This window comes from Diabrotica virgifera, chromosome 1 (assembly GCF_917563875.1).
Source record: "Diabrotica virgifera virgifera chromosome 1, PGI_DIABVI_V3a".
Classification (NCBI taxonomy): domain Eukaryota; kingdom Metazoa; phylum Arthropoda; class Insecta; order Coleoptera; family Chrysomelidae; genus Diabrotica; species Diabrotica virgifera.
In genome coordinates this window covers 180839705-180864361 of record NC_065443.1, presented here as the reverse complement: position 1 = coordinate 180864361, position 24657 = coordinate 180839705, and the positions used below count along the sequence as shown (strand labels likewise).

Below are 24657 nucleotides of genomic sequence, written 5' to 3'. Positions count from 1 at the left end.
TTGGCAGAAAAACATGTAGTGATAGATTTGAAAAATAATACGATGAATCTAACAGAAGAAAAAGAAGAAGAACAGGACAAGGAACAGGAGAAACAAAATACGGACAAATCAGGTAAAGAACAAACAGTGGAAATGAATTTGGCAACGAAGCAAGGACAAAGAAGAAAAGGGAGAAAAAGTCAGAAAAAGACAAAAGAAAATGAAACCTGTGGCTCCTCAAAAGAAGAGTTGAGCCCAGAAGAAGAAAAATTGAGAGTATCAAAAGCAAAAGAAAACTGGGATTCCTCAAAAGAAGAGATGAGCTCAGGAGAAGAAGAAATAAAGCTAACAAATGAAAGCGAAAAAGATATAATCGAAACAGTGGCATTTGAAGAGGAGGCATATGAAAACGAGGATGCAGAATGCACGGTAAAAGTATGTGAAAAATCTGAGGAAAAAGACAGAAGATTGATATGGGAAAAAGGGAAAGACAACATAATAGCCGACACTCTAACACAGGATGAGGACACTGAAAATAAGGAAACAATTACTCTACAGGTGGGACTAATTAGAGTAATACAAGAAGAAGGGGTATAAGACTTAGATTAAAGTAAGGAAATATACAGGGAGTTGGTTTTGCCTCGAGAAAATTTATTTAAAAATGCAGATAAATTTTATCGAATACAAGGCGGGGATTTGTTATATTTCTATTTGATCTGAAAATTAAATTTTGATAATTATAAGCAGAATTCAATTTAATATAAAATATTTTCAATTTTCTCAACCACGGGCATATAAATGTAGAACAACCTGTATACAACAAATTGTTATATTTAATTTTAAGAAGTGATTAAACGAAACTCGGGAAAATGCGCTTAGAATAAACAAGTGAAATCGATAATAGGTCATTATCGTTGTTCGCGGAAGGTTCGATCATTAGCCTATGCTAAATAAGACTCAGTTGAAGTAGATAATAGGTCATTAAATTTTGTAAATAGTAGAAAGTAATTTTAGAATGGGAATTAACTATTTTTTTTGGAAATCCATTAAGCATATTTAGAAAGATTAAAAATTGGTTTTGAGGAATACTGCGAATGAGAGTTGGTGGTGGAAGGTTGATTTGTGAATCTGGAAGGGATATTTAGAAAGTAGGTGAATGACTGAAAATAGAGATCAGAATGTTTTGAGCTGTCGAGAAGTGAAGTCCAGTAGTAGACGGTAGTGTACGGAGAGTGAGAAAGCCGGTGTAGTTCCGTGAGTGTGGAGTATCTATCGTGGAACGAGAGGTAGGCCAGGTTGAGAGTAAAAGAACCTCCTTGAGCCAAGAGTGTCCCGGTAGCTGATTGCAGTTTCGAAAAAGGTAGAATACAGCATCACGACAGAAGCAGGTACGAGAGCTATACGAGCTAGTTTTCAAAGGAGAACATTACTGAAAGCCAGGACGAGGTTTTGATCGCAGCCAAGGATAGCAGGAAACGGGTCTTGTGTGAAGACATTCTCAGTTCACCAGAAAAAGGTCAGTCTCATTTGTTTGGACATGAATGTATGGGTTTTTCGTATTAAATACCACATTATAAATTGAAGAACATAATAAATAATATCAGAAAAGCTTCATCAAACTTAAATAGAATTGTTGCTAATAAATCATAATAGTTAAATGTTAATAAAAACTTTCAATTGGAAACCAAAAGGAAATAAGATTCCCATTTGTAAATGTTATGTTTAAGAAAAATAAGATCTAGCAAATATTAAGCAGTGATTGCCATTTAAATAAAATAAACAATATTTTGATTATAATTGTAACCCATATGTGTGTATTATTTTACTCTTTTCTTTCCTATCCCGATTAGGAACCATTGAGAAATACTTAGAAGCCACGTAAGTAAGTAATTAAATTTATAAAAAGCCCTGAGATTGAAAACATATTGATATGTGATCTGGTAAATTAATTAGATTATTATTAATGCATTGATTAAATTAAATAACAAATAAGAATATCATCTCATATCAATAATCAAGATCACATCAATATATATATATATATATATATATATATATATATATATATATATATATATATATATATATATATATATATATATATATATATGTTACACTTGAAGTTTCCGCGGGAGCTATATGTGCTTTCTGTTGTTTTCCGGGTTTGACTCCGCATTGAATAATTTTGGTTTTGAGAAAAACCATTATTTTGACGACGTTTCGGCAAGATCTCACTTGCCATTGTCAAGTCAGGTGGTTCCGCTTCTCGCTGCTGCTTGAAGTAAACTGATCGAATATATATATCGAATTTTGGATGTTAGTGCAAGGAAATACCAATAGCAGACCTAAAATTTACAGTCCACAATCAAATTCATCATTGCGTTAACATTTATGGCCCTTATAACCGTATATCTTCTACTCTCTATTTTTAATTAAATAATTTTTAAATTCAAACGTGAGTATACCTCGTCCAATTTACTTACCGTTGCACGTCATCCGCGCCATAGCCTGTGACACGATACCAACACGAAATATCTAGGCGGTAGGTGTGTTCCCCTTTAGAATTATTTTGATTCTAAAAAAGAACACACCCACCGCCTAAATATTTCGTGTTGGTATCGTGTCACAGGCTATGGCGCGGATGACGTGCAACGGTAAGTAAATTGGACGAGGTATATACAGTCAGAAGCAACTCGTATCAGCCATTTTCCCATTCATCGCTAGCGATCGATATATTTACCCACATAACAATGATGTTCGCATCATGTTCAAAGCATATACTACCAACATTCGTCGGAGTATATTCTTTTTAGTATATGCGTAGTACAAGCGTAGCATGTACCATAAAAAACATTCTAAATTTCATGTTCTTTGCATATACTTTAAGGAATATCCTCGTACCGAATATACTGAGTACATTCGTGTAAGTAGTATCTCGGAATATTCAAAAAAGTTTATTCTTAGAATATACCTTTATCGAATATTACATAAAAGTATATACTTGACACATACTTATAAGTACTTTTACAATATCTTAAAAGGAATATGTGTATGGATAGGAAGAATAATGTTAGCCTATATATATATATATATATATATATATATATATATATATATATATATATATATATATATATATAGGCTAACAGATTATCAACTTCGTTATGAATAATTAATAAAATTTAAAAATATATGTATGTAGGCACTACTATTGAACTACCGAATTCATTATTTAAAATTGTTTTAATTGTATGGTAAAAATGTTTAAAAATTAATTGTATTAACGAAAAAGGAGAAATTCTCGTTTCGCTTTCATCATTGAAATGCATTTACTTAAGCTTATCATGAGTATTCTTAGAATTTTATTTTTACATGGAATTGACATTCAGATAAGCTGAGCCAAAACCCACAAACAAAGAGGAAACGACCGCTTCATACCTGCATACGGGGTAAGGGGTTGGGGGGTTGGGAACAAAGGCAAAATACAAAATATGAAAAACAGTTAGGCAAGGCATTTGGCATTTGTATTTGTATCTACACTACACTCTACACTCAACACTATCACTGTCTATGCGGGATGTGTATTTTGGTCTGTGCTGTGTTATGAGGAAGACCGAGTATTTCTACAAGGAATAGGAACATGCATAATTAACCTATTTATTTTGTTTGTGGTCAACTTACAAATAAAATATTCATTTTGGTACTTCAATATTACTTAAATAGCAAGTATGTATATAGGTACATATAAACAACATATAAATTTTAGTTATTTACATACATATTTTACATAATATATATTTGGGTACTATAGGTATATTCAGCATTTTTATTTTTATATGCAAATAAACTAAATATAATATATACCTAAATATATATACCTACTTACCTATATAATATTTATATAACTAACAAAAATTTATATATGTATTTCATATTTACTTTTTAAGTAATATTGTAGAATGTACAAACTACATTCTCATATATAATATGTAAATTTAGTAGAAAGTAGAACCTAGGATGAGATTCGGTGATGCTGAAAACATACTTCTGAGCAATATATAGCACTTCCTTGGAATATTCTTCCCATATACTAAAAAGTGCATTCTTCCTATATACTAAAAAGATGTGCGGTAGTACATTCTAAGTATATAAATCCTCCTTAGAATGTTCTAAAACGGATATTCTTGGTATATACTGAAAAGAAGTGCGGTAGTACATTCTAAGTATATACATAGAACGTTTAAGTACTGTAATGTAGTATATACTCAGCATCTGCTCTGCACATTCCCAATGGTAATTACGCATATTCTCAGCATATACTTTTTCTGAAAAGTATGTTCTATGAATATACTAAGAACATGAAATTGTTATGTGGGTAGTATACGCCGGTCAGTAAAAATCATAAGTGCCCAAACTACTCAAATCGAGCGTCGCACTAGTACCTATTTGTTTATATTCTAAAAATAATCTATCGTATCTGCCTATCATTAAATGTTTTCAAGTTTTTTGTAAATTAGACCATTTATATCGAATATCCATTAAAATCACATAAAATCAATTAATTTTCAATCATAGCGGGTAAATATTATAATATCAATTATCTATCACATCTAGTGTAATATTTAACTAATTAAAATTATAAAATCAGTCAATTTTCGATCATAGCGATTAACTATTATACAATTATCAATTATCTATCACATCATTCATATCTAGTGTAATATTTATCGTTATTTTATCTTTAAAATAGTATCTTTAAAATTATCTTTATCTTTAAAATCATTATCTTTATTATCTTTAAAATCTATTAAAATCAAATCGTATCAGAATGTCTCTGAAAAAAGCCGTAAGAAAAAGGGATAATTACACAAACACGATTACAGAGTGTTATGTTTTTTCTCAACAAGCCTCCACCGATGCACAAGCAAAGGAACAGTTTCATGTAAGATTTCTTGACTTGGAAAACATTTACGATAGCTTTGGGGAGGCTCACAACGAGGTCATAATGGAAATAGACGAAAAGGAGGAGGACGAATTTAAAGCCCATGATAAAATAAGGTCGGAAGTCCAAAAGTACTATTATTCCTGCAAAATAGCGTTCTCCAAGCTGTTTCCAGATACCAGTTCTTCAAGTAATGCGGATTATGTGCGTGCTGAATCCGCCCCTCATTTGAAAGAATTGGGAATACCTACTTTCAGAGGAGACAGAAATCTGTGGCCTACATTTTTTGAGCTCTTTAATAATCTTGTTCACAATAATCAAAACATTACATCTAGGATGTAAGGCAAGGAGCCCTTAAAATTGCTTTCGGGTATTCAAATCACATCAGATAATTGAATGGTGGGCTACAACAATGTTGTAAGCGACAGAATTGAGATTATGCAGGAGATGAAAAAAACATATTGACAGCCCTAACAACACAAAACATTCCAGGAATGTACTATCAAAGTTCTCTTAATGTTTGAATGTACTGGACATTCAAGGAACATTCGGTGAATATCTGATTAAGTTATTCGTGGAATGTTACCACAAGACATTCTATGAACATACTACCAATGTCCTATATTTTAAGAGAGCCCATTTACTATTCAATTTGCATTCATTTTCAAATTTGCTGCGCGTGTATATGTATTTAGGCAATCCAAACCACGTGACTTCTGGTTCTGGTTGGCATGGCATACAGGTTACAGAGGTTATGTTTGTAATATCATTTCATTTCATCATTTCACTGTTTATCGTCATATTTTGGATTCATTTGGATTTCGTTTGCTGTATTTTGTGAACTTTATAAACTATAAGTGATTATTTAAGGAAATTATTATTGGAGACACCAGATGTTTGGAGGAAGGTAGGGCAAACAATTTTTATCAATGTTCATTTTTCTCTGATATTTATCAATATTGATGAATTTTGCAAGCAATAACATTATTTCTTTTATTGTTTTAGATATTTATTGAACCTGAAAATAATTGGGGATTTAGATCCATATACAATTCAGTCAGAATTGGATTTTACCATAAAGTGCATTCCACCAAATTACTATTATAGATATTATAGATGAAAGCATACAAAAGCCTTCAGGCACATAAATATTTTACAGCTGGAATTGTTTTTAAAGTTGGAGTAAAGTTGGAAGTCACAAGCAACAACTTCGTAAGTACCTACAAGAATATTGAGGAAATCCAGCTCCTGGATACTACTGGGCCAACTAGAAGATTGAAGAGGACAAAGCCTTTTGAACTAGTTTGAGTGATAGTGAAAAGCAGAGCATAATGCTTGTGTGCATGTGTATGTTAGAATAGTGCGGTTAGAAAAGCAGAGCATAGTGCTTGTGTGCCTGTTAGATTAGATAAGAGACGCTATGGGTACGCTCTTCATTTTAAGGAACAGTAGTAATTTAGGTTAAATTAAAATTGCTCATTGGTCAGAGTTATGACCAGATTGTAATTCTAATGAACAATTCAATACAATGAATCGTCATCGTAGTGATGATTATGGAAAAAAATATATGACAAGATTTTGTGCAATAAAAATGTTTATATTTATCAAGGATGTATTATTTGGTATGGCTACATATACAGTCGGAAAAATGAAAGAATACCCATGAATGAACATATAAAACACGCTGTATTTTTCTGTCACCGTGTTACAAAGAAAATTGTCCAGTGCAGTAACAATAATTATTACATGTACTTGTGCTGACCAGTTTTTTGTGTGACACGGTGACAGGAAAATACAGCGTGTTTTATATGTTCGTTCATGGGTATTCTTTCATTTTTCCTACTGTACTACTGATATATCGTCGGTGATGTGACAATACCTCCTATCTGCTTTTTCATGAATTTTGTAGGAGATGAAAAACTTGTTTGGGCCACCTCGTGTTTTCATATATTTTTTGATTTGTTTTGTAGTAAATTCAACTATCTATTTACTACAAAACAAGTCAAAACTTACGTATGAAAACAGGAGGTGACCGTAAAAAATTTTTTTCGTCTCCTGCAAAACTCATGAAAAAACATATAGGAGGTATTGTCACATTACTGACGATATATTTCAGAGAATGTCTAAAAAATATACTTTGAATGTCCTAAGAACATTCATGGAATGTTTCAACAAGACATCCAGTCTAAACAATATACTGTGAATGTTCAAAGAACATTCGTAGACATTCATGGAATGTTCCAACACGACATTCAAGGAATGTTTAAAATGCTGACACAACACTTTCCTGGGACTTTCCAGGGACGTTCGTGTGCTTTTGGGGACATTGCAGGAATGTTTTCAATGTCCTGTGTGTACCTTCTAGGAACATTCCTGGAATGTTTTGTGTTATTAGGGAAGCTATTTATGAACATACGGATACCAACATTGCGGTACGAAAAACTCGGGGAAGGCAAAATGTTTTTAGCCAGATTGAAAGATGCTCGCATTGGTCTTTGGATGTACAATAATATTGTATTAAAACCTCACTTTGACCCAATATGTCGCTTACAACATTGTTGTAGCCCACCATTCAATTATCAAATTTGTTATGATAAATTAGTAAACAGATATCAGAACAAAAGGCTTATTGCTGATAATTCTATTGGTAATATGCTAAAAAGTAGTTTAAAAAATGATTCGCCCAAAGAATTACGATCATTGCTAGATAAATATTCAGAATCTATCGAAATCTTAAATTCCCTTCAGCTCCCTGACTATTACGATTATATAAAATACTTTATCTTGGCCGAAAAATTGGATGTCAACACACGCACTGATTTTGAAATGACACATACCTCAGTTTCCTTTCATACCTATGATTCACTCTATAAATTTCTAGAAAATAAATGTAAGGCCTTAGAATCAGTCCAACATTTACATTCTAACAAACCATCTAAATCAACAAATCAAAATTCTTCTCAAAATAATCAAAACAATTATCAGAAATCTCAAAAACAACCTTTCAAATTAAATCAAACTTTTTCTGCGTTGACTAACACTGAAAATACCAAAAATCACACTATCAGCTGTTTTCAGTGCGCGAATCGGGTCACGTGCTTTCAAAATGCAAAAAATTCCTAGATTTATCCCCAACTAATCGCTTATCATTCGTTAAACAAAAAAAGCTTTGTTTAGCGTGTCTTCATCATTCTCATACAGTGGATTCCTGTTCATCAAAATATTCTTGTAAAACTTGTTCGTCAAAATGGCATAACTCACTTTTACATATCTCAGAAACTAATCCATCCATTCAGATGTCAATCACAGAAAATGTGGTGCAAAATAATCAACCACACACATCTACTACTTATCACACTTTTTCTACCTTAACTGGAAAATTCTTGCTTGGTTCAGCTGTCATAGATATCAGAGATAAGTATGGTAATTTTCAACCAATAAGGGCATTATTGGACTGTTGTTCTGAAGTAAGTTATATCACTGAGAAGTGTTTGAATCGTCTAAACTTACCTAGATATAACTATTCCACTGAAATTGGCGGCATAAATCAAATGTCATCATCTACCTCAAAGGTACTCGTTCAGTGTCAGATTAAGCCTCAAAATCAGATCAGTCCCTTATTTAATTTTCAGGCCGTTGTTGTAGATACCATTTCGGCAAGAGCGCCTTCATTTACTTATACTTGCGGTCCGTGGGAACATTTAAAAAATTTAAAGTTAGCTGATCCTAATTATTTTGAATCTAAACCTATAGATGTCCTCCTTGGCTGTGAGTATTTTGTAAACTTTCTTACAGGAGGTAAACTGGAAGGTCCAGAAGGCCAACCTTCTGCCCTTGAGACAATTTTCGGCTGGGTAATCATGGGTAAAATTGACGAAAATCTTGGTAGTTTATCACAAACAAACTGTTATCTCACTAACTCCTCACCGTCCATAGAAAATATCATTGCCAAATTCTGGGAGGTGGAAAAAATACCTTCTTTACAAATATTATCACCTGAGGATCAACAAGCAGAATCTATTTTTAAATCGACTGTGCAGCGTCTTTCGACAGGTCGGTTTATAGTAGACTTACTTTTCAAAAATGAAATTATCCCTGATCTAGGAAATACCTATTCTCAGTCACTTCGCAGGTTTTTTCTTCTCGAAAATTGTCTTATCAAAAATCCTGATCTTTACTCATCATATTCAGAATTCATGAAAGAGTATCTAGACACAAATCATATGTCTTTGGTTTTACCTAATTCGGAAAAACCTATCTTATCATGTTACTTGCCGCATCATTGTGTCTTAAAACCAGAGAGCGTATCCACAAAATTGCGTGTTGTTTGGGACTGTTCAGCGAAAGGCCCCAAAAACATTTCTCTCAATGACACCTTATTATCAGGCCCTAAACTCCAAAAGGACATCGGTTCTTTATTGCTTACTTTTCGATTAAATCCAATAGCTTATATTACAGACATCAAAGCAATGTTTAGGCAAGTTTTAGTTAATCCTGTACATCGTCCTTTTCAAAGGATATTATGGCGCTTTTCACCCAATGATCCTATTTCAGAATATGAGCTCAATACTGTTACTTTTGGCATGACATGTTCACCTTATCTGGCCATGCGCACATTGAATGAACTGGCTTGTCAAGAACAAGAAAGCTTTCCTTTGGCATGTGAGGTCTTAAAATCATCAGTTTATTGTGATGACATATTAGGAACCAGTCCTTCAATTGCGCATGCGTTAACGCTCCAAAAGGAACTTATTGGCTTATTAAAATCTGGGGGGTTTGAACTTAAAAAGTGGGCTAGTAACTGCCCAGAATTATTATCTACCCTGCCAGAATCTGATCGGCAAATGCCTCTTTCCTTTGATAAAGAAGAACCACATTTTATCAAGGTCCTAGGGTTGCAATAGCACCCCAAAAATGATATTTTTTCTTATAATTGTCAAATGAAAAACAAGCCTCCTACAAAACGCTCTATCTTATCTATCATTGGAACTATTTTCGATCCTTTGGGTTTTTATGTCCAATACTTTTGTTAGATAAATTTCTTCTTCAACAGCTTTGGATTTTAAACATAAGCTGGGATGACACTGCAGACCAAGTTATTATATCGATTGTTGGAATAATCTTCACTCAGAGTTTCCATTATCTAATATCACTCTACCTAGACAAATCAAATTATCAAAAAATCAATCTTGTTAATTAATCGGTTTTTGTGACGCTTCGAACCGAGGATATGCATGCGTTGTGTATTTTCGAGTGGAAGAAGAAAACCACATATCTATCTCTCTCACTTGTGCAAAATCGAGAGTTGCACCTATCAAAACACAAACCTTAGCGAGATTAGAGCTCCTCGGCGCTTATCTTTTAAGTGATCTTATCGATTTTATCTTATCTACGTATTCAAATCAATTAACAGTTACCGAGATAATTACGTTCTGACTCTCAAGTGGTTTTAAAATGATTATCATCCTCACCTAGTCGTTGGAAAACGTTTGTGGCCAATAGTAGATAAACTATACCAATTCTAGAACACAAGTAGGGTGGGGAAACCGGTTATGCAGGCATAATCGGTTTTCCCACCCTACTGTGTTCTAGAATTGGTATAGTAGGTCGAGGTCAATGTCAAGGTCAATGTCAAGGGCAATTTCAAGGTCATTTAAAGTTATTACTGTAATGAATACTTTTAAATAATGCTTTATTAACTATTTATTACACTGTTAGACATATGTTTTATATTTTCAAGTGCAGACTTGCATAAATGACAACTGGATTGCGCCGGTGCTGAACCTGCGAGCTCTGTTCTCCACTCGGGACGATTAAAATGTACATAACATGGTAGACGTGTCTGAACCTCAAAATCTTGAACTGCTTTAGTGGGTAATTTATACCAAGATTGAAGTAATTCCCACGGATGTACATATTTTCTAAAATATTGTAGAGTAAAATTTTCTAATTCTGCTGCTGTAAACTTGTACAACGGTTTTTGCGGGTGTTGAGCCATTATGAAAGCTTTGTAACAACACTCCATTGCTATTGAACGGTTAATGTCCTTAAAAATCAAATATATCTACTTTTGTAACTCAACTGAGACATGCGCAGTGATTCAAACGTAGACTACATAAATTGTGGATAGTTGTGGGGATCTTTAGTAAAATTTTGTTCTTCGTGTCCAGTCATTTAGTAAATTCGTCGTGAGAAGTCAGAAAGGTAATAAATATTTTTAGTCAATATTGTTGCTAACTTTATTAATTTTAGTCATGGATGCGTGTGTAGGCGGTAGAAAAGTACTCGATGTCGTTGAAGCAATTAGAAACTTGAAATGGGTTTTCAATGACATGGCAGATGATTTCGAGTACGAAGCCGAACGAGCTGTTATAAGAACAAGAAGGTACACGGTAGAAGAGTGTACCGAAGAAGCAACCAAATACCACAAGGGAGCGAGAATATGTGAAGATTATCTCTCTGACGTGATATGCATGTGTTGCTTTTTTAAAAAAATAAAAGACCTAGGGCTGACTGATTTCTTAAATCAGTTCAAAGATGTTTTACCTACTGAAGATGATGGGGTAGATACTGTAAATACATGTAGATATAATTAATAGATAATATATTTTATTTTGTAGTTTTCATTTCAAAACAACATATCGTTAAAATTGGAGGAATTTATGAAAAAGATCAAGGAACTAAAGGAAAAAATAAAACAATTTGAAGGTAAACAAATAATGTTCAAGTCTTTTAGTAAACTGCACTTAAGTAAACCGTATACTATGTAATTGTTAATAAATTATAATAATAATGTATTGTTTTATTTATAACTAAGAAATAAAACAAAAATAAGATATTATATTTTTATTTTTGCATTAAAAAAGTATCATACAACCAAAATACATTAGATAAAGCACAAATACATTTTTCACTATTATGATAAAAACAAGCAGGTTCCTTAACTTCTAATGATGGTTGTTCATCCAATTCATACAAAGGAACAGCAATGTATTTTTTTAAATAATTTTTCTTTTCCAAACCTTTGACGTAAACTGCATCGGCGTTTCGTGTAATATCCTTTATAATATTTGCAAAATGATAAAGGGGTGTAGAACCAAAATTCCAATCAATGCAGTGATGATTTCTTGTTAACCAAGTTGCCTGTCTCTGTAAATCGGGAGATAACATTCTAATTGGAAACGGAGACTTAAACACGTAATGGCAAATTTGTGTTCCATTGAAAGCAGCTAGTTCTTTAACTATAAATTTATTATTTTCTATTTTAAACCCTTGAACGTCTATTACTAGCTTCATCGTAACAACTAACATCCTGAATAAGGTGCAGCCCTTTTATTGTTGTCTTACAATTTTGGTTAAAGGATTGTAAAAGAATTCTTTTTCATGTAATATTAGACAATATGCGGAAACATTATTTCCCACAGATTTACTGGTTTCAAACTCTATTCTCAAAACAACAGAACCACTTTGAATAATTTCTTTTTGTCTTGAACAGTCAGTATGGACTATGGGGGCATTATTTTTAAATTCTTCAGGATTAAATATTGGTTGATTAGTTTGAAGGTGATAATAAGATTCTTGGAAATTAGCAAACATCTCATACAATGTTGCAAAACGGTTACTGTCAAAATCCAAGTTGAGATCTTGATAAGGATATCGCTCAGAATTAAGGAACATACGAATATTTGTTAAATTGCAGTGATCAAATTTACTCATTTCTTTCAGCATTTTTCCTTTTCGACCATCATGGAAAGCTACTACAATATGCCGAGGACTTTCTAATTTTGTAGTTGTTTTTACTGGCCAAGTATGACGTGTTGAATTATTTAAAGTGGGATATTCAATTAATTCCCAACTTCTAAATTTTATAGGTAGTTCCGTATTACTACGAACTATTTTGTTTAGCCGCAATTGTTCGCTAATATTAGGTAAAATATGAGGTACATTCCAATAAAGTTTATTAATTTCAATTTTTGGTTTTTCTGTTTCATCTGTAGCAATAATAGCATCAATATCATCTTTTTCTCGTATCAAGACTAGTTCTTGTCTCATATTAATTATAATTTTCTGAAAATCTTCGAAAAATCCAGACCAATTTTTTAACGGTATGCATACATTAAAATTACCATGCGTATCAAGCTTCAGTTTATCTTCTTTTGGAAACCAACCAGCATTTTGTAAGAGTTTACTCTGATTTTCATTAAGCGACAAGTAGTTTTTCAAAGTTGAAATGAAACCGATTTCGTACGGAATCAATTATAACACCATTTAACTCATACCTCAATTCTCTAAACAAATATGAAATACCGGTATTAATAAATTGAAATTTTGTAGGGACTTTATTGTCTTCAGTTAACATTTTTCCTTCTATGGATATGTAACAGAAATAGAGAGAATAAGAGAATAAGAAATAAAGACAACAGCATTGCTACGAATAGAGCCGAAATCCTTAAGGTTGTCGAATCGTTTTATCGCGAAATGTATGAGAGCACCAACGCAAGGCAAGATCAGCTCCTGTCCAAAATCACAAACCAGGGATCAGAATTAATGCCAGAAGTAACACCATACGAAGTTAAAAAGACACTTTCAGAAATGAAAAATAGTAAATCCCCTGGCGATGACGGAGTAGTGATCGAGGCAATCAAACAAGGTGGAAATAAAATTATCCAGGTTTTGGCCAAACTTTTCACCGAATGCATTTACCAAGGAAAAACGCCTTCTCAATGGAACAATGCAGTCATTGTTTTATTGCACAAGAAAGGTGACATAACAGATCTAAAAAACTACCGTCCTATCAGTCTGCTATCACACATATATAAACTTTCACAAAAATTATCAAAAAGAGACTGGAGTCTAAGTTAGACTTCTATCAGCCTAGAGAACAAGCTGGCTTCAGATCCGGATACAGCACTAACGACCACTTACTGGTAATAAAAAACTTGATCGAGAAGTCTGCGGAATACAACAAACCATTGGCACTGATATTCGTGGACTACGAGAAAGCGTTCGATACCATAAACCAGCAGAAAATGTTAAAAGCATTGACAGAATGCCGAATAGATTATCGCTATACTAACATGATAAAATATATCTACCACAACGCAACGGCTAGCGTAAGACTATCTGATCAACAAACAAATAAATTCTGTATACAGCGAGGACTACGGCAAGTAGACACCATCTCACCAAAGCTGTTCACAACCCTTTTAGAACACAGTTTTAAGAAGGCAGATCTGAACGAATATGGTATCAACATAAATGGAGAGAAGCTCAGTCATTTGAGATTCGCAGATGACATCGTCCTTATAGCCGATCGTATGGATGATGCAATAATAATGTTGAACAAGTTATATTACGCTTCCTTAGAGGTCGGACTAAAGATTAACATCAACAAGACGCAAATAATGACTAATCTGGTGCTAAATCGTAATATTGTTCTTGATGGAATGAATATTGAGCAGACTGCATCTTATAAGTACTTGGGACATGAAATTCGATTGGGAAGAGATAACCAGACGTGCGAGCTCCCACGTCGCATAGGATTAGCCTGGGCAGCGTTTGGTAAACTGAGCTCTGTATTTAAATCGCACTTACCCATATGCCTGAAAAGGAAAATCTTTGACCAGTGTGTATTGCCTGTACTCACTTATGGAGCGGAAACATTAACACTCACAAAAAAGGTAGTGAACAAGATTCGCATAACTCAAAGGGCTATGGAGCGCCAGATGTTGGGTGTCTCCCTGAGGGACCGAATCCCAAACGAAGAAATACGTCGTAGAACAAAAACAGCGGACGCCGTCGAAAGAATCGCGTCGCTCAAGTGGAATTGGGCAGGACACGTCGCCAGATTGTCAGACAACCGATGGACAAAACGTATTGTCGAGTGGAGGCCACGAGAAGAAGCACTACGGAGCAGAGGACGACCACCAACCAGATGGGCTGACGATCTGAAACGTATTGTCGGCAACTGGATGCAAGCCGCACAAAACAGAGAAAGATGGAAAGAGCTGAGGGAGACCTATGTCCAGCAGTGGACGCGTACGGGTTGATGATGATGATGATATGTAACTGTTACATGGTAATGTATAAGCATCTATCTAGATCTTGAATAGGAATTCTAATTTCATCATTATAGTTTAAATTAGATGTATATGGTTGATACGTGTGATACTGATAATCTTCAATGGTTGTATCGCTAAAGGGTTGACCTAACACGTGCAAGATTTCCATTATACTAAGGGCCGGTACTTTATGTCCCGGTTAAACCTCGGTTAGCTAACCGAGGTTTAATCGGGACAGAAAAGTACCTCATAGGGCCTCTTGCGTTGTCTTCTTCTTAACGTGCCCTATTAAGTCCCCTTGACGTTGGCGATTAACATGGCGAAACTGTCTCTGTCTCGAGCTATTCTAAATAGGTGTTCTGCTTTCTTTATTCCTGTCCACTCCCGGATATTCTTCAACCAAGAGGCCTGCTTTCTACCAATTCCTCTGCGTCCTTCGATTTTACCCATCATAATAAGTTGAAGAATATTATACCGGTCTCCCCTTACTACGTGTCCAAAATAGGCCATCTTTCTATATTTGATGTTATCAAGCAGCTCACGGGTAGCATTTGCTCTCTTAAGGACTGCCACATTTGTCAGCATAGCCGTCCATGGTATTTTTAGAATACGTCTGTGCAGTCACATTTCAAAGGCCTCCAAACGGTTAATGGTGGATATTTTTAATGTCCATGCTTCGACACCATACAAGAGGACTGACCAAATGTAGCATTTAATCATGCGCTTTCGAAGTTGAAGTTGCAAGGTATCATTACAGAAGAATGACCTCATTTTTAAAAATGTCGTTGTAATAAAAAAAATGTCTTGCGTTGTAATAAAAGCAATTATAATTATTATTATAATTATTTATGAATATAATAATAAGTATAATTGCGTTTATGTCTATGTTATGCATATATTTATGTCCCGATTAAACCCCGGTTAACTAACCGGCTGTTAACGGAGACATAAAGTACCGGGCCTAAAACTTGAAAACCAAGTAATTTCAAAAATTTACGATTCTCCGATGTTAACAGCTTAGATGTTGTTGTTCTACTAATTTTTTACTGAGATGAAGTCTTTTATAGGGATAATTACTTTGATGAAACCGCCAAACCATTTTTACTCAATTTTTCTAAGATGTAGACGAACAGTAATTGTTTCTTTATTAAAATTAACTAAATTTCCTTGTTGATCTAAAACTCGTACAGTTATGTTGTTTATCGTCTTATTGCTTACAGGATAATACAAGATGGTTAAAGGTTGCTCAACTATTTTATACCCATTAGGAACTTGAGGAAAAAAATTGATGAATAATATGTACAGCCTTTCCGTTTAGGAAAGATCCAATAGCAATATTACAGTCAATACAGATTGTATTAACTTTTAAAATATTTACTGTATTCGTGGATGTAAAAAGTGTATTTGGTTTAAGTTTCTTTCTTTCGAAACCTAGTAAGCTTCCTATAGAATTATCAACATCAAAATTAATCCAATCACTACTTTTAATACTTATCCTGTTTGTATTTATATCTGGCCTTATACGAATTGCGCTACCTGTTTGAATCATTTCATTTTTAATGAGTTTAATTATATCACCAACTTCGTAAGCACCTACAGGAATTTTGAAGGTAAACTCGCTGTTTTTACCCCACACAAAAACATTATTGTGAACATCAACATTTGGAATACTGTTAAAAGTATCAAAATTTGCAACACCAATTTCATAATCGAAATTGTCATCGAGATAAATGGGAGGATTGTAATCATTACTGAGAATTGATGATTCCCCAGTAAGGGTAAATGTGACTGACATGATGGTTCAAGTATAAATTATGCTGAATGATTAATTATAGTAATTAAATAAAAATCTTAAACAGTTTTGACCACAATTAAAAGAATTAAAATTTTGAATGGCATCATAGTTATATACTATAATAGCGTTTCCATTACTTTGAAAATATCGTACTAATTCAGTAGGAGGAGGTAAATTTCCATAACTATCAAAATAAGTAATTAACGTATCTTGTTTAGCATATGCAGTCCAATGTGTACCATTTCCGCTTTCAGTATCGTGGTTTACTATACCTGATTCATGTTTTCGTATTACATTAGGTAAAGAATCACGCATAAAAACTCCACGAAAATGAGGAATATGCAACAAACCAGCATATTTAACAAGATCTATATCAGTCATTGCTCGCCTTGGTAGCTTTAACGGGAGTTTTTTGAATACGGCTTTAAATGGAAACCTTTGCCGCGACGTTTTATTCCGTAACCTTTGTACGGTCTTAGATAAAACCCCGCCCCCTTTTTTGCTGCTTGTTCCATTGCCAAATTATGTCTCTGTTGTTCAGCAAGTTTTTCACGGTCAGCTTTGGCGTCGTTAACTGCTTTGGCAATTCCAGCTGCACCTCCCCCAACAGCTCATAACGCTCCGAGCAATGGTAACAAGAAAGGTAAAAAACCACCTTTCTTGGGAGCTCGAATAATGCGTTGCTTTTTCTTCAACGCCCCGCCTTTTTTTGGTTTTTTAGAAAACCCCATACCCAATTTACGTTTACCTTTCATTGTTGTCGTTACAAACCAAGCTGCAATCTTTTCACCTAGTTTAGCGTTTTTAGATTTTACCCGTTCCCAAGCTCTATTTTCCAAGATTTTATCTGCTTCGTGTCTTGCACTTAAATTTTTATGTTGGGAATATGCAATATCGTGTGCTTTACACGCAGCGTCTAATGCATTAATTCCTTCGTCCCCTCTCTCTAATCGTTGCTGTAAGCGAGTCCCAGGCCCGCAAAATCGGTATCCAGGTATGTGTGCTTCGAATGGAAGTTTGTTAATGAGACTGTTGACTAACCCTTTTCCTAGACGTGTTTTCACTTTCGCACGCTTTACCATTATGATATTTATTTATATATTGCAATCTATTTATACTATCAGTTATCAGCTGAACGTTATGAAGATAGTTCAACAAAAGAATCGTTTACCTATTGAAAGTCATGATAGTGATGAATTTAAAGCAGGGAAGCATGGTTGTTTGTTTGGTGGGGATTCTAAGAGAGGACTTATTGTTGGGGCTAGTGGCTCAGGGAAAACCAATGCTATGTTATCTTTAATTGATCATCCTAATGGATTAAGATTTGAAAATGTCTATGTGTATTCTAAAAGTTTACATCAACCAAAATATGCATATTTGCGAAATTTAATTAGCCCAATCAAAGAAATAGGGTATGAGGAATATGACAATGTAGAAGACATCATTGCTCCGGAAGATATAAAAAATAATTCTGTTATCATATTTGACGATGTAGGTTCATGCAATCAAAAAATTATTCAAAGTTACTACTGCTTTGGTCGTCATAAATCTACAGATTCTTTTTATTTATGTCAAACCTATTCAGCAATTCCAAAACAACTGATTAGAGATAATGCAAATTTTTTAATAATTTTTAAACAAGATATGACAAATTTAAAACATATATATGATGATCATGTGAATATTGACATGTCCTTTCAAGATTTTAAAAATATGTGTTCTCACTGTTGGAAAGATAAATTTGGTTTTTTAACCATTGACAAAGATTGTTCATTATCATCAGGTCGGTATAGAAAAGGCTTTGATGCATATATTAGTATATATGCTTATAGTTTGCTTATATTTTATTTAGTTATAATGAATCCTCAAATAACTAAACAACTGATTAAAGGTAGAAAAGCCTTAAAAGAAAAATATAAACGTTTAAAAAGTGGTATTACTAATTCTCAAATTGAATTAGAAAAAAGCTATGCTCCTCTTACAAAGCCTATCAAAGAATTGGTTACTGCGTTTAATCAGCCTTCTATTAAAAAAGAAATCTCAGACAGTCCCATTCCCACTTCTAATTTAACTCCCATTAAAAGAGATCCAACAACTTTTAGACGATTAACATTTTTGTCACCACAAGAAAGATCTCAACTAGATAGCACCCGTATGGTCAAAATAGAAGGCTTGTGCTGGCAAATAAAGCCTATTTCGCGATGGGCCACATATTCAAATCGCGAGACGTACACCGGAAAACAAAACTCCGGGTATATAAAACAATAATCAGGCCCATAGTAAGTTATGGCTGCGAAACATGGGTGGTGACACAGAAATCTGCCAATGCATTAGATGTGTTTGAAAGAAAAATATACCGTAGGATACTGGGCCCAATAAGTGAAAATAACAACTTGCGAATTAGGTATAATAGAGAAATATACGAGCAATATAGCGAACCAACTCTAGCACAATACACTAAACTGCAGAGATTACGGTGGGCAGGGCACGTGGTCCGCATGCATGAGAATTGAATCCCCAGAAAATTGCTAAATGCAAGAATGCAGGGAAAAAGAACTGTTGGAAGACCTAAAAAGAGATGGGAAGACGAAGTCGATGAGGATGCCAGGAACTTCCTGGGAACGCGTTCATGGAAAAGAACAGCGGTAAATCGAAATGATTGGAGAAGCTTGTTGAAGGAGGCCAAGGCTCAATTTGGGCTGTAGTGCCATTGGATGGATGGATGGATGGAGGTGTCACCAGGAAAATGTACCAATAAGTTTTTCAATTTAAAAATCTTTTAGTAATATTTTTAATATTTTCAATATTATTAATGTTGCTATTAGGATTGAAAAACTTCATCTTTCAATTGCCAGATGACGCTAGTCACCTACCCTATTTGTTTCAGTTGCAATGTGTGGCAAAAGCTCTCGGTGCTGGTCAGTTAGGATATGGAGAACCAGCCTAAGCTCTCTCCGATGAGATTCCTATAAGAATCGAAAATCTCGATTCAGAGAGCTGGATTGCACTCCGTATTCTAATTAAAAAGTAAGATTGTTTTGCCTTCGCATTGTAACTGAATAAAAATGGTACACATTTTTATTTTGTAAATGATTACTTTATACAAAAGTAACGATTTGTAACGAATCCTCGAAAGTAACTATAATCAACATCACTACTATTCCTTTGCCTTTGCCCCTACAGTGTAGGCAACCACAACCGACATTAATATCGTTTTTCTTTATAAAATTTTAAATTTTTATTATTTTCAATTAAAGCCAGTTTATTTATAATGCGCAAACGAGGAGCAATTAGGTGATTATACCCAGAAAATGAAAATTTATTCGAAATCTCAACTTTTTATTTGGTTATATCTCGAAAACGGAAAATCCGCAAATGAAATTTCGAATGGAGGGATTTTCTTACGTCAGAAACAGTCATTTTAGATATACATTACAATACAGATAATACTTTTGCAAATACAGTTTAGGACCACCAAAATGGAAAATTTTTTTCTTCGGAAAATTTTTAAGCTTTATGATTTTTAGTTTAAACCAGGTCTATTCGTAATCCTCAAACCAGAAGAAATTAAATGATATAGTTATTGTTATTTTTACAGCTTTTAATAAATATCCCGATAATGGAAATATATACTTTGGCGCTGTCCCGAGAAATTTCATTTTGATATAACTTAAAAATGGAATATCCGCAAATGAAATTTCAAAGGAGGGATTACATTTAAGTCAGGAGGAGTTATTTTGACTATGGTACATACTACTTTTAGCCTTACAGTTTAGGTTTACCAAAAGTGAAAATTATTCTGGCATTCCTTTGCCCCTACAGTATAGGCAACCAACATTAAAATCGTTTTTCCTTTATAACATTTTCAATTTTCACAATTTTCAATTAAAACCAGTTTATTCATAATCCGCAAACGAGGTGCAATTAGGTGATATGGTTATTTAGTGACTTTACGTCATTTTATACCCTGAAAATCGACATTTATTTTTAGCGCTGCGCCGAAATCTCCACTTTTGATTTGCTTATATCTCGAAAACGGAAACTCCGCAAATGAAATTTTGAATGGTGCAATTATCCGCAAACGAGGTGCAATTTTTTGAGCTATGGTAGAAGTCAAAATAACGACTTTGAAAAAACCGTTTCGCTAACTTTATGACGCTGGTTTGTTTGTCACCAAAAACATGGCGGTCACGTCAAAAATAACAATGGGTTGCCAGTGGTGGGTGTTCGTTGAAGGTTAAAATTTCATAAAAAATAAAGTAAATCATCATCTAAAATTAGTAATAAAAACATATGTATGTATTGAAACATATGTACGTAATATGAGCAACTTAATAAAACATTTACCGTACACAAATTCTTCATTTTAAATACATTTCATGTTGTTATTTTAAATACTCAATGCATAACAATACCCCAAAGATACGTCGATGATCAAAATCTCTGGTGTCAGTTTGGCTTCACTTTTGGTCAAGGATTACTCGTCCTCTCTCTTTCCTTGTCTAAGGTATATACCAATAACGTATGTCGTAGATATATTAATATTATGTGACACATGACAGAAGCTCGAAACAAATGACTGTGAATGAAAAGCCCTATTAACAGAGGTGGGATTACGAACACTCGATACGAATCGTATCCGCCATGTTTTACCATAGCGCCTTATGGTAAAACATGGCGAATACGATTCGTATCGAGTGTTCGTAATCCCACCTCAGGTCTTTGTGCCTATTCCATCCGTATTGACAGTTCATTGGTTAACCGACGAGAAGCTAATTCGCACACTTGATCCAACGTTGCCGGGTTGTACGGGTAACAGTCAATGCGCGGTAAATTTAAAAAAGACTATGCATTGTGCCAGCACACATCATAATATAGTAATATATTAATTTAATCATTAAAGATAGTCAGTCAATGGCGTGCGTCATACAGATTATATTTTCAAGTTTAATTTATGTCTTACTAATATACATGATAAAGCTCAAGCTAAAATAAGTTTATTCAAGCGTTTAAGCTATACATATATTTATATATTATGTACAAGAACTGTAAGAAATTTTATAAAAGTTACTAACGAAGAAAAAAACAAACAGATCGCTTCGTAGCGGCAATTAAGATTGCTTCGTAGGGGTAACTTTAAACATGGCCTGTTCTGTTAAGCCATAACAGAGGGTCACTTTAAATTGTCAGCCCGAGTGGGGAAAGAATTTGGCAAGATACTGGGTCAAATGTAAATACCAGGTAAATTCAGAATCAAGTACTAACTTACTAGCAACAACATTTATTACAGCAGTGAAATGGAAACAATACGCTATAAAGATAGCCTAACTAAGCGAGCTTTAATATATTACTTCAGACACATATTTGCCGTTTATTCCGCCTTTGAAATCAATAGGCAGTGATGTGTTGTTACCATATCAATCTCTAAAAGTTAAAGTTGATATAAAATTTATATACCTAAATTGTATTTGCCTAGCGATAAAAAATAGTGTTTTTCAAACTAAGCAATATCTTAAAGGCTTAAGGATTACGATAAAACGAACATATAGTCGTACCAAATTTATTTTGCAAACATGAAGTTGGTCAAGAGCAATCAAACAATTACACAGTTTAAAAAAAATCCTCTAATACATAGTATAACAATACTTGAATATATGCTACACAGGGTGTTATAACAGAAAAAAATAATAAGCAGTAGAATAAATATGATCGCCATTTACAATTATTGTGGCCTTCTATGGAAAGTTTTTGTTATCATTGGGTTTGAAAGTGTTTTTCACTCACTAATATCCTTGTAGTGTAGAGCACCAATTCAAGTTAAACTTGATATTGATTTTTGTGTTTGTTATTGTTTTGTATTTTTTTATGACTCTGTAAGCATTGTCTATAAAATTGTACAATTTTCTATGACAATGAAGCATATTTCTATTCTTTCATATTTCTATTCTAAGTTGTCTATTTCTTAAACCAAAGCATTGATTATTTATTACTACGAAATATTAATATCATCAATACTAATCTCACAATCAACCCATAGAAGTTGTCAAACAAATAAAATATTTGGGAATCATTCAGCCCTATTCCGTAACTTTTAACAAATCGAATAGAAATGACCAAGTCGAATCGTAATTACCCAAAATCGGAATGTTTGATATCTATCGCGTCATTTTTGTGTTTGGATCGGTATTCTGTAACTCATATCGTAATCGGAATCTCTGACTTCTATTTCACGCGGTTCTGAGGAGGTGGCAGCCGCGCAGTAACCAGCGAAATTGTGTTCTGTGACCTATTTTGTTACTTGAGATATGACACCGTTGCCATTTCCTCAATGTTTTCATACTTTCTTCATACTATCCTCAAAGTTTTGAGAAGTAAATAAAATATTCGTGTAAATACTGGATGCAAAAAGCTTAAAAGAGGATAAATGGTTTTAAATTAAAGTTAATTAAAATTGATATAAAAAAGAAGATAAACTGATAAATAAAAAAGATAAGTGAAGATAAGAAGTATAAATGCTTTTAAATCAAAGATATTTAAATTGATGTTATTAATTCATTATTATTAATAAATTATTTAAAATTGATATTACTAATAGTATGCAATCTTTAAGATTCGATTTCAGTTGAAATAACTGCTAAACAACTTTTCCCAAAAATGGCATCTTTTCTATAATTTGTTCAGGCTATGAGCGTTGACTGATAAATATACAAGTATACTGGTATAATATTTATTTATCAAGCTATTCTTGTGCATTATACCATTGATTGCAATTGTACAAGAAATATACGAACAAAATATGGCAACAATGTGAATGGGAAACATTCAGACGCCAAGTAGCAAATAAATAAGGTTAGGTCCAATTATTCATACTCGTACAACATGTCTAAATGAAATATATATAGTTCTCTAAACAAATAACACCACAGACTAAAAATTAAGCAGCTAAAAAAAGGTACAAATACTATAAATAATTATAAATAAGTAGTATGTAATTAATTATTTTTATATATAAAATATAAACGTCAAAACAAAACAAAATGCGCTTGCGTCAACCACAATTCCGATAATCGGAATCTCATCTCGACAGGGTAAATGCTGTCGAAGTGATTTCTATTCACATTACGATTGTAGAGATTCCGAAGTAGTTATGGAATACGGATTTGGACTATTTCTATTCGACTTGGTCACTTCTATTCGATTTTACTGACTTCTATCATCGAAATGAGTTACAGAATAGGTATGATTATTGATAATTTTGATTTCTGAAATCAAAATAAGAATAGAAAAAGCCAGATCCATATTCACTAAAATGAAGAGGGTGTTCTGTGGAAGAGATTTGAGCCTTGAAATGAAACTTCGCCTGATGAGATGTTACATACTTTCCTACTTTCTGTGCTGTTCTACAGAATGGAGTCGTGGACGCTGAAAAAGATTGATACCAAAAAATTAGAGGCATTTGAACTGAGGATGTATTGCAGAATCTTGAGAATATCATGGACGGAGAGAGTCACAAACGTCGAGGTCTTGAGAAGAATGAATAAAGGAAGTCATATTTACGATCAAAAAACGAAAACTGCAATACTTAGCGACACATTACAAGAGGCGAAAGATATGAACTGCTTCGAATAATTATGCAGGGGAAGATAGCAGGAAAAAGGTCCATAGGAAAAAGACGAAACTCCTGGCTAAAGAATCTACGGGAATGGTATAGCTGTAGCAACATCAAATTGTTTCAGTCAGCAGTTTCGAAAATACATATAGCCCTGATAATCGCCAACCTTCGGAACGAAGATGGCACTTGAAGAAGAAGATTGATAATTTATTTATTAACATTAAAAATATTTATTGATTACAGTTAATTTATTTAATGGAAATTAAGG

The 24657-nt window shown here is 33.6% G+C and overlaps 1 protein-coding gene across 1 annotated transcript; it reads right to left on the bottom strand.

The window, feature by feature from the left end:
- Window positions 1–12253: 12253 nt before the first annotated feature.
- LOC126892157 (uncharacterized) lies at window positions 12254–12973 on the bottom strand. The gene has a single exon (XM_050661620.1). The coding sequence runs from the start codon at window positions 12971–12973 to the stop codon at window positions 12254–12256; it is 720 nt and encodes a 239-aa protein (XP_050517577.1).
- Window positions 12974–24657: the final 11684 nt, after the last annotated feature.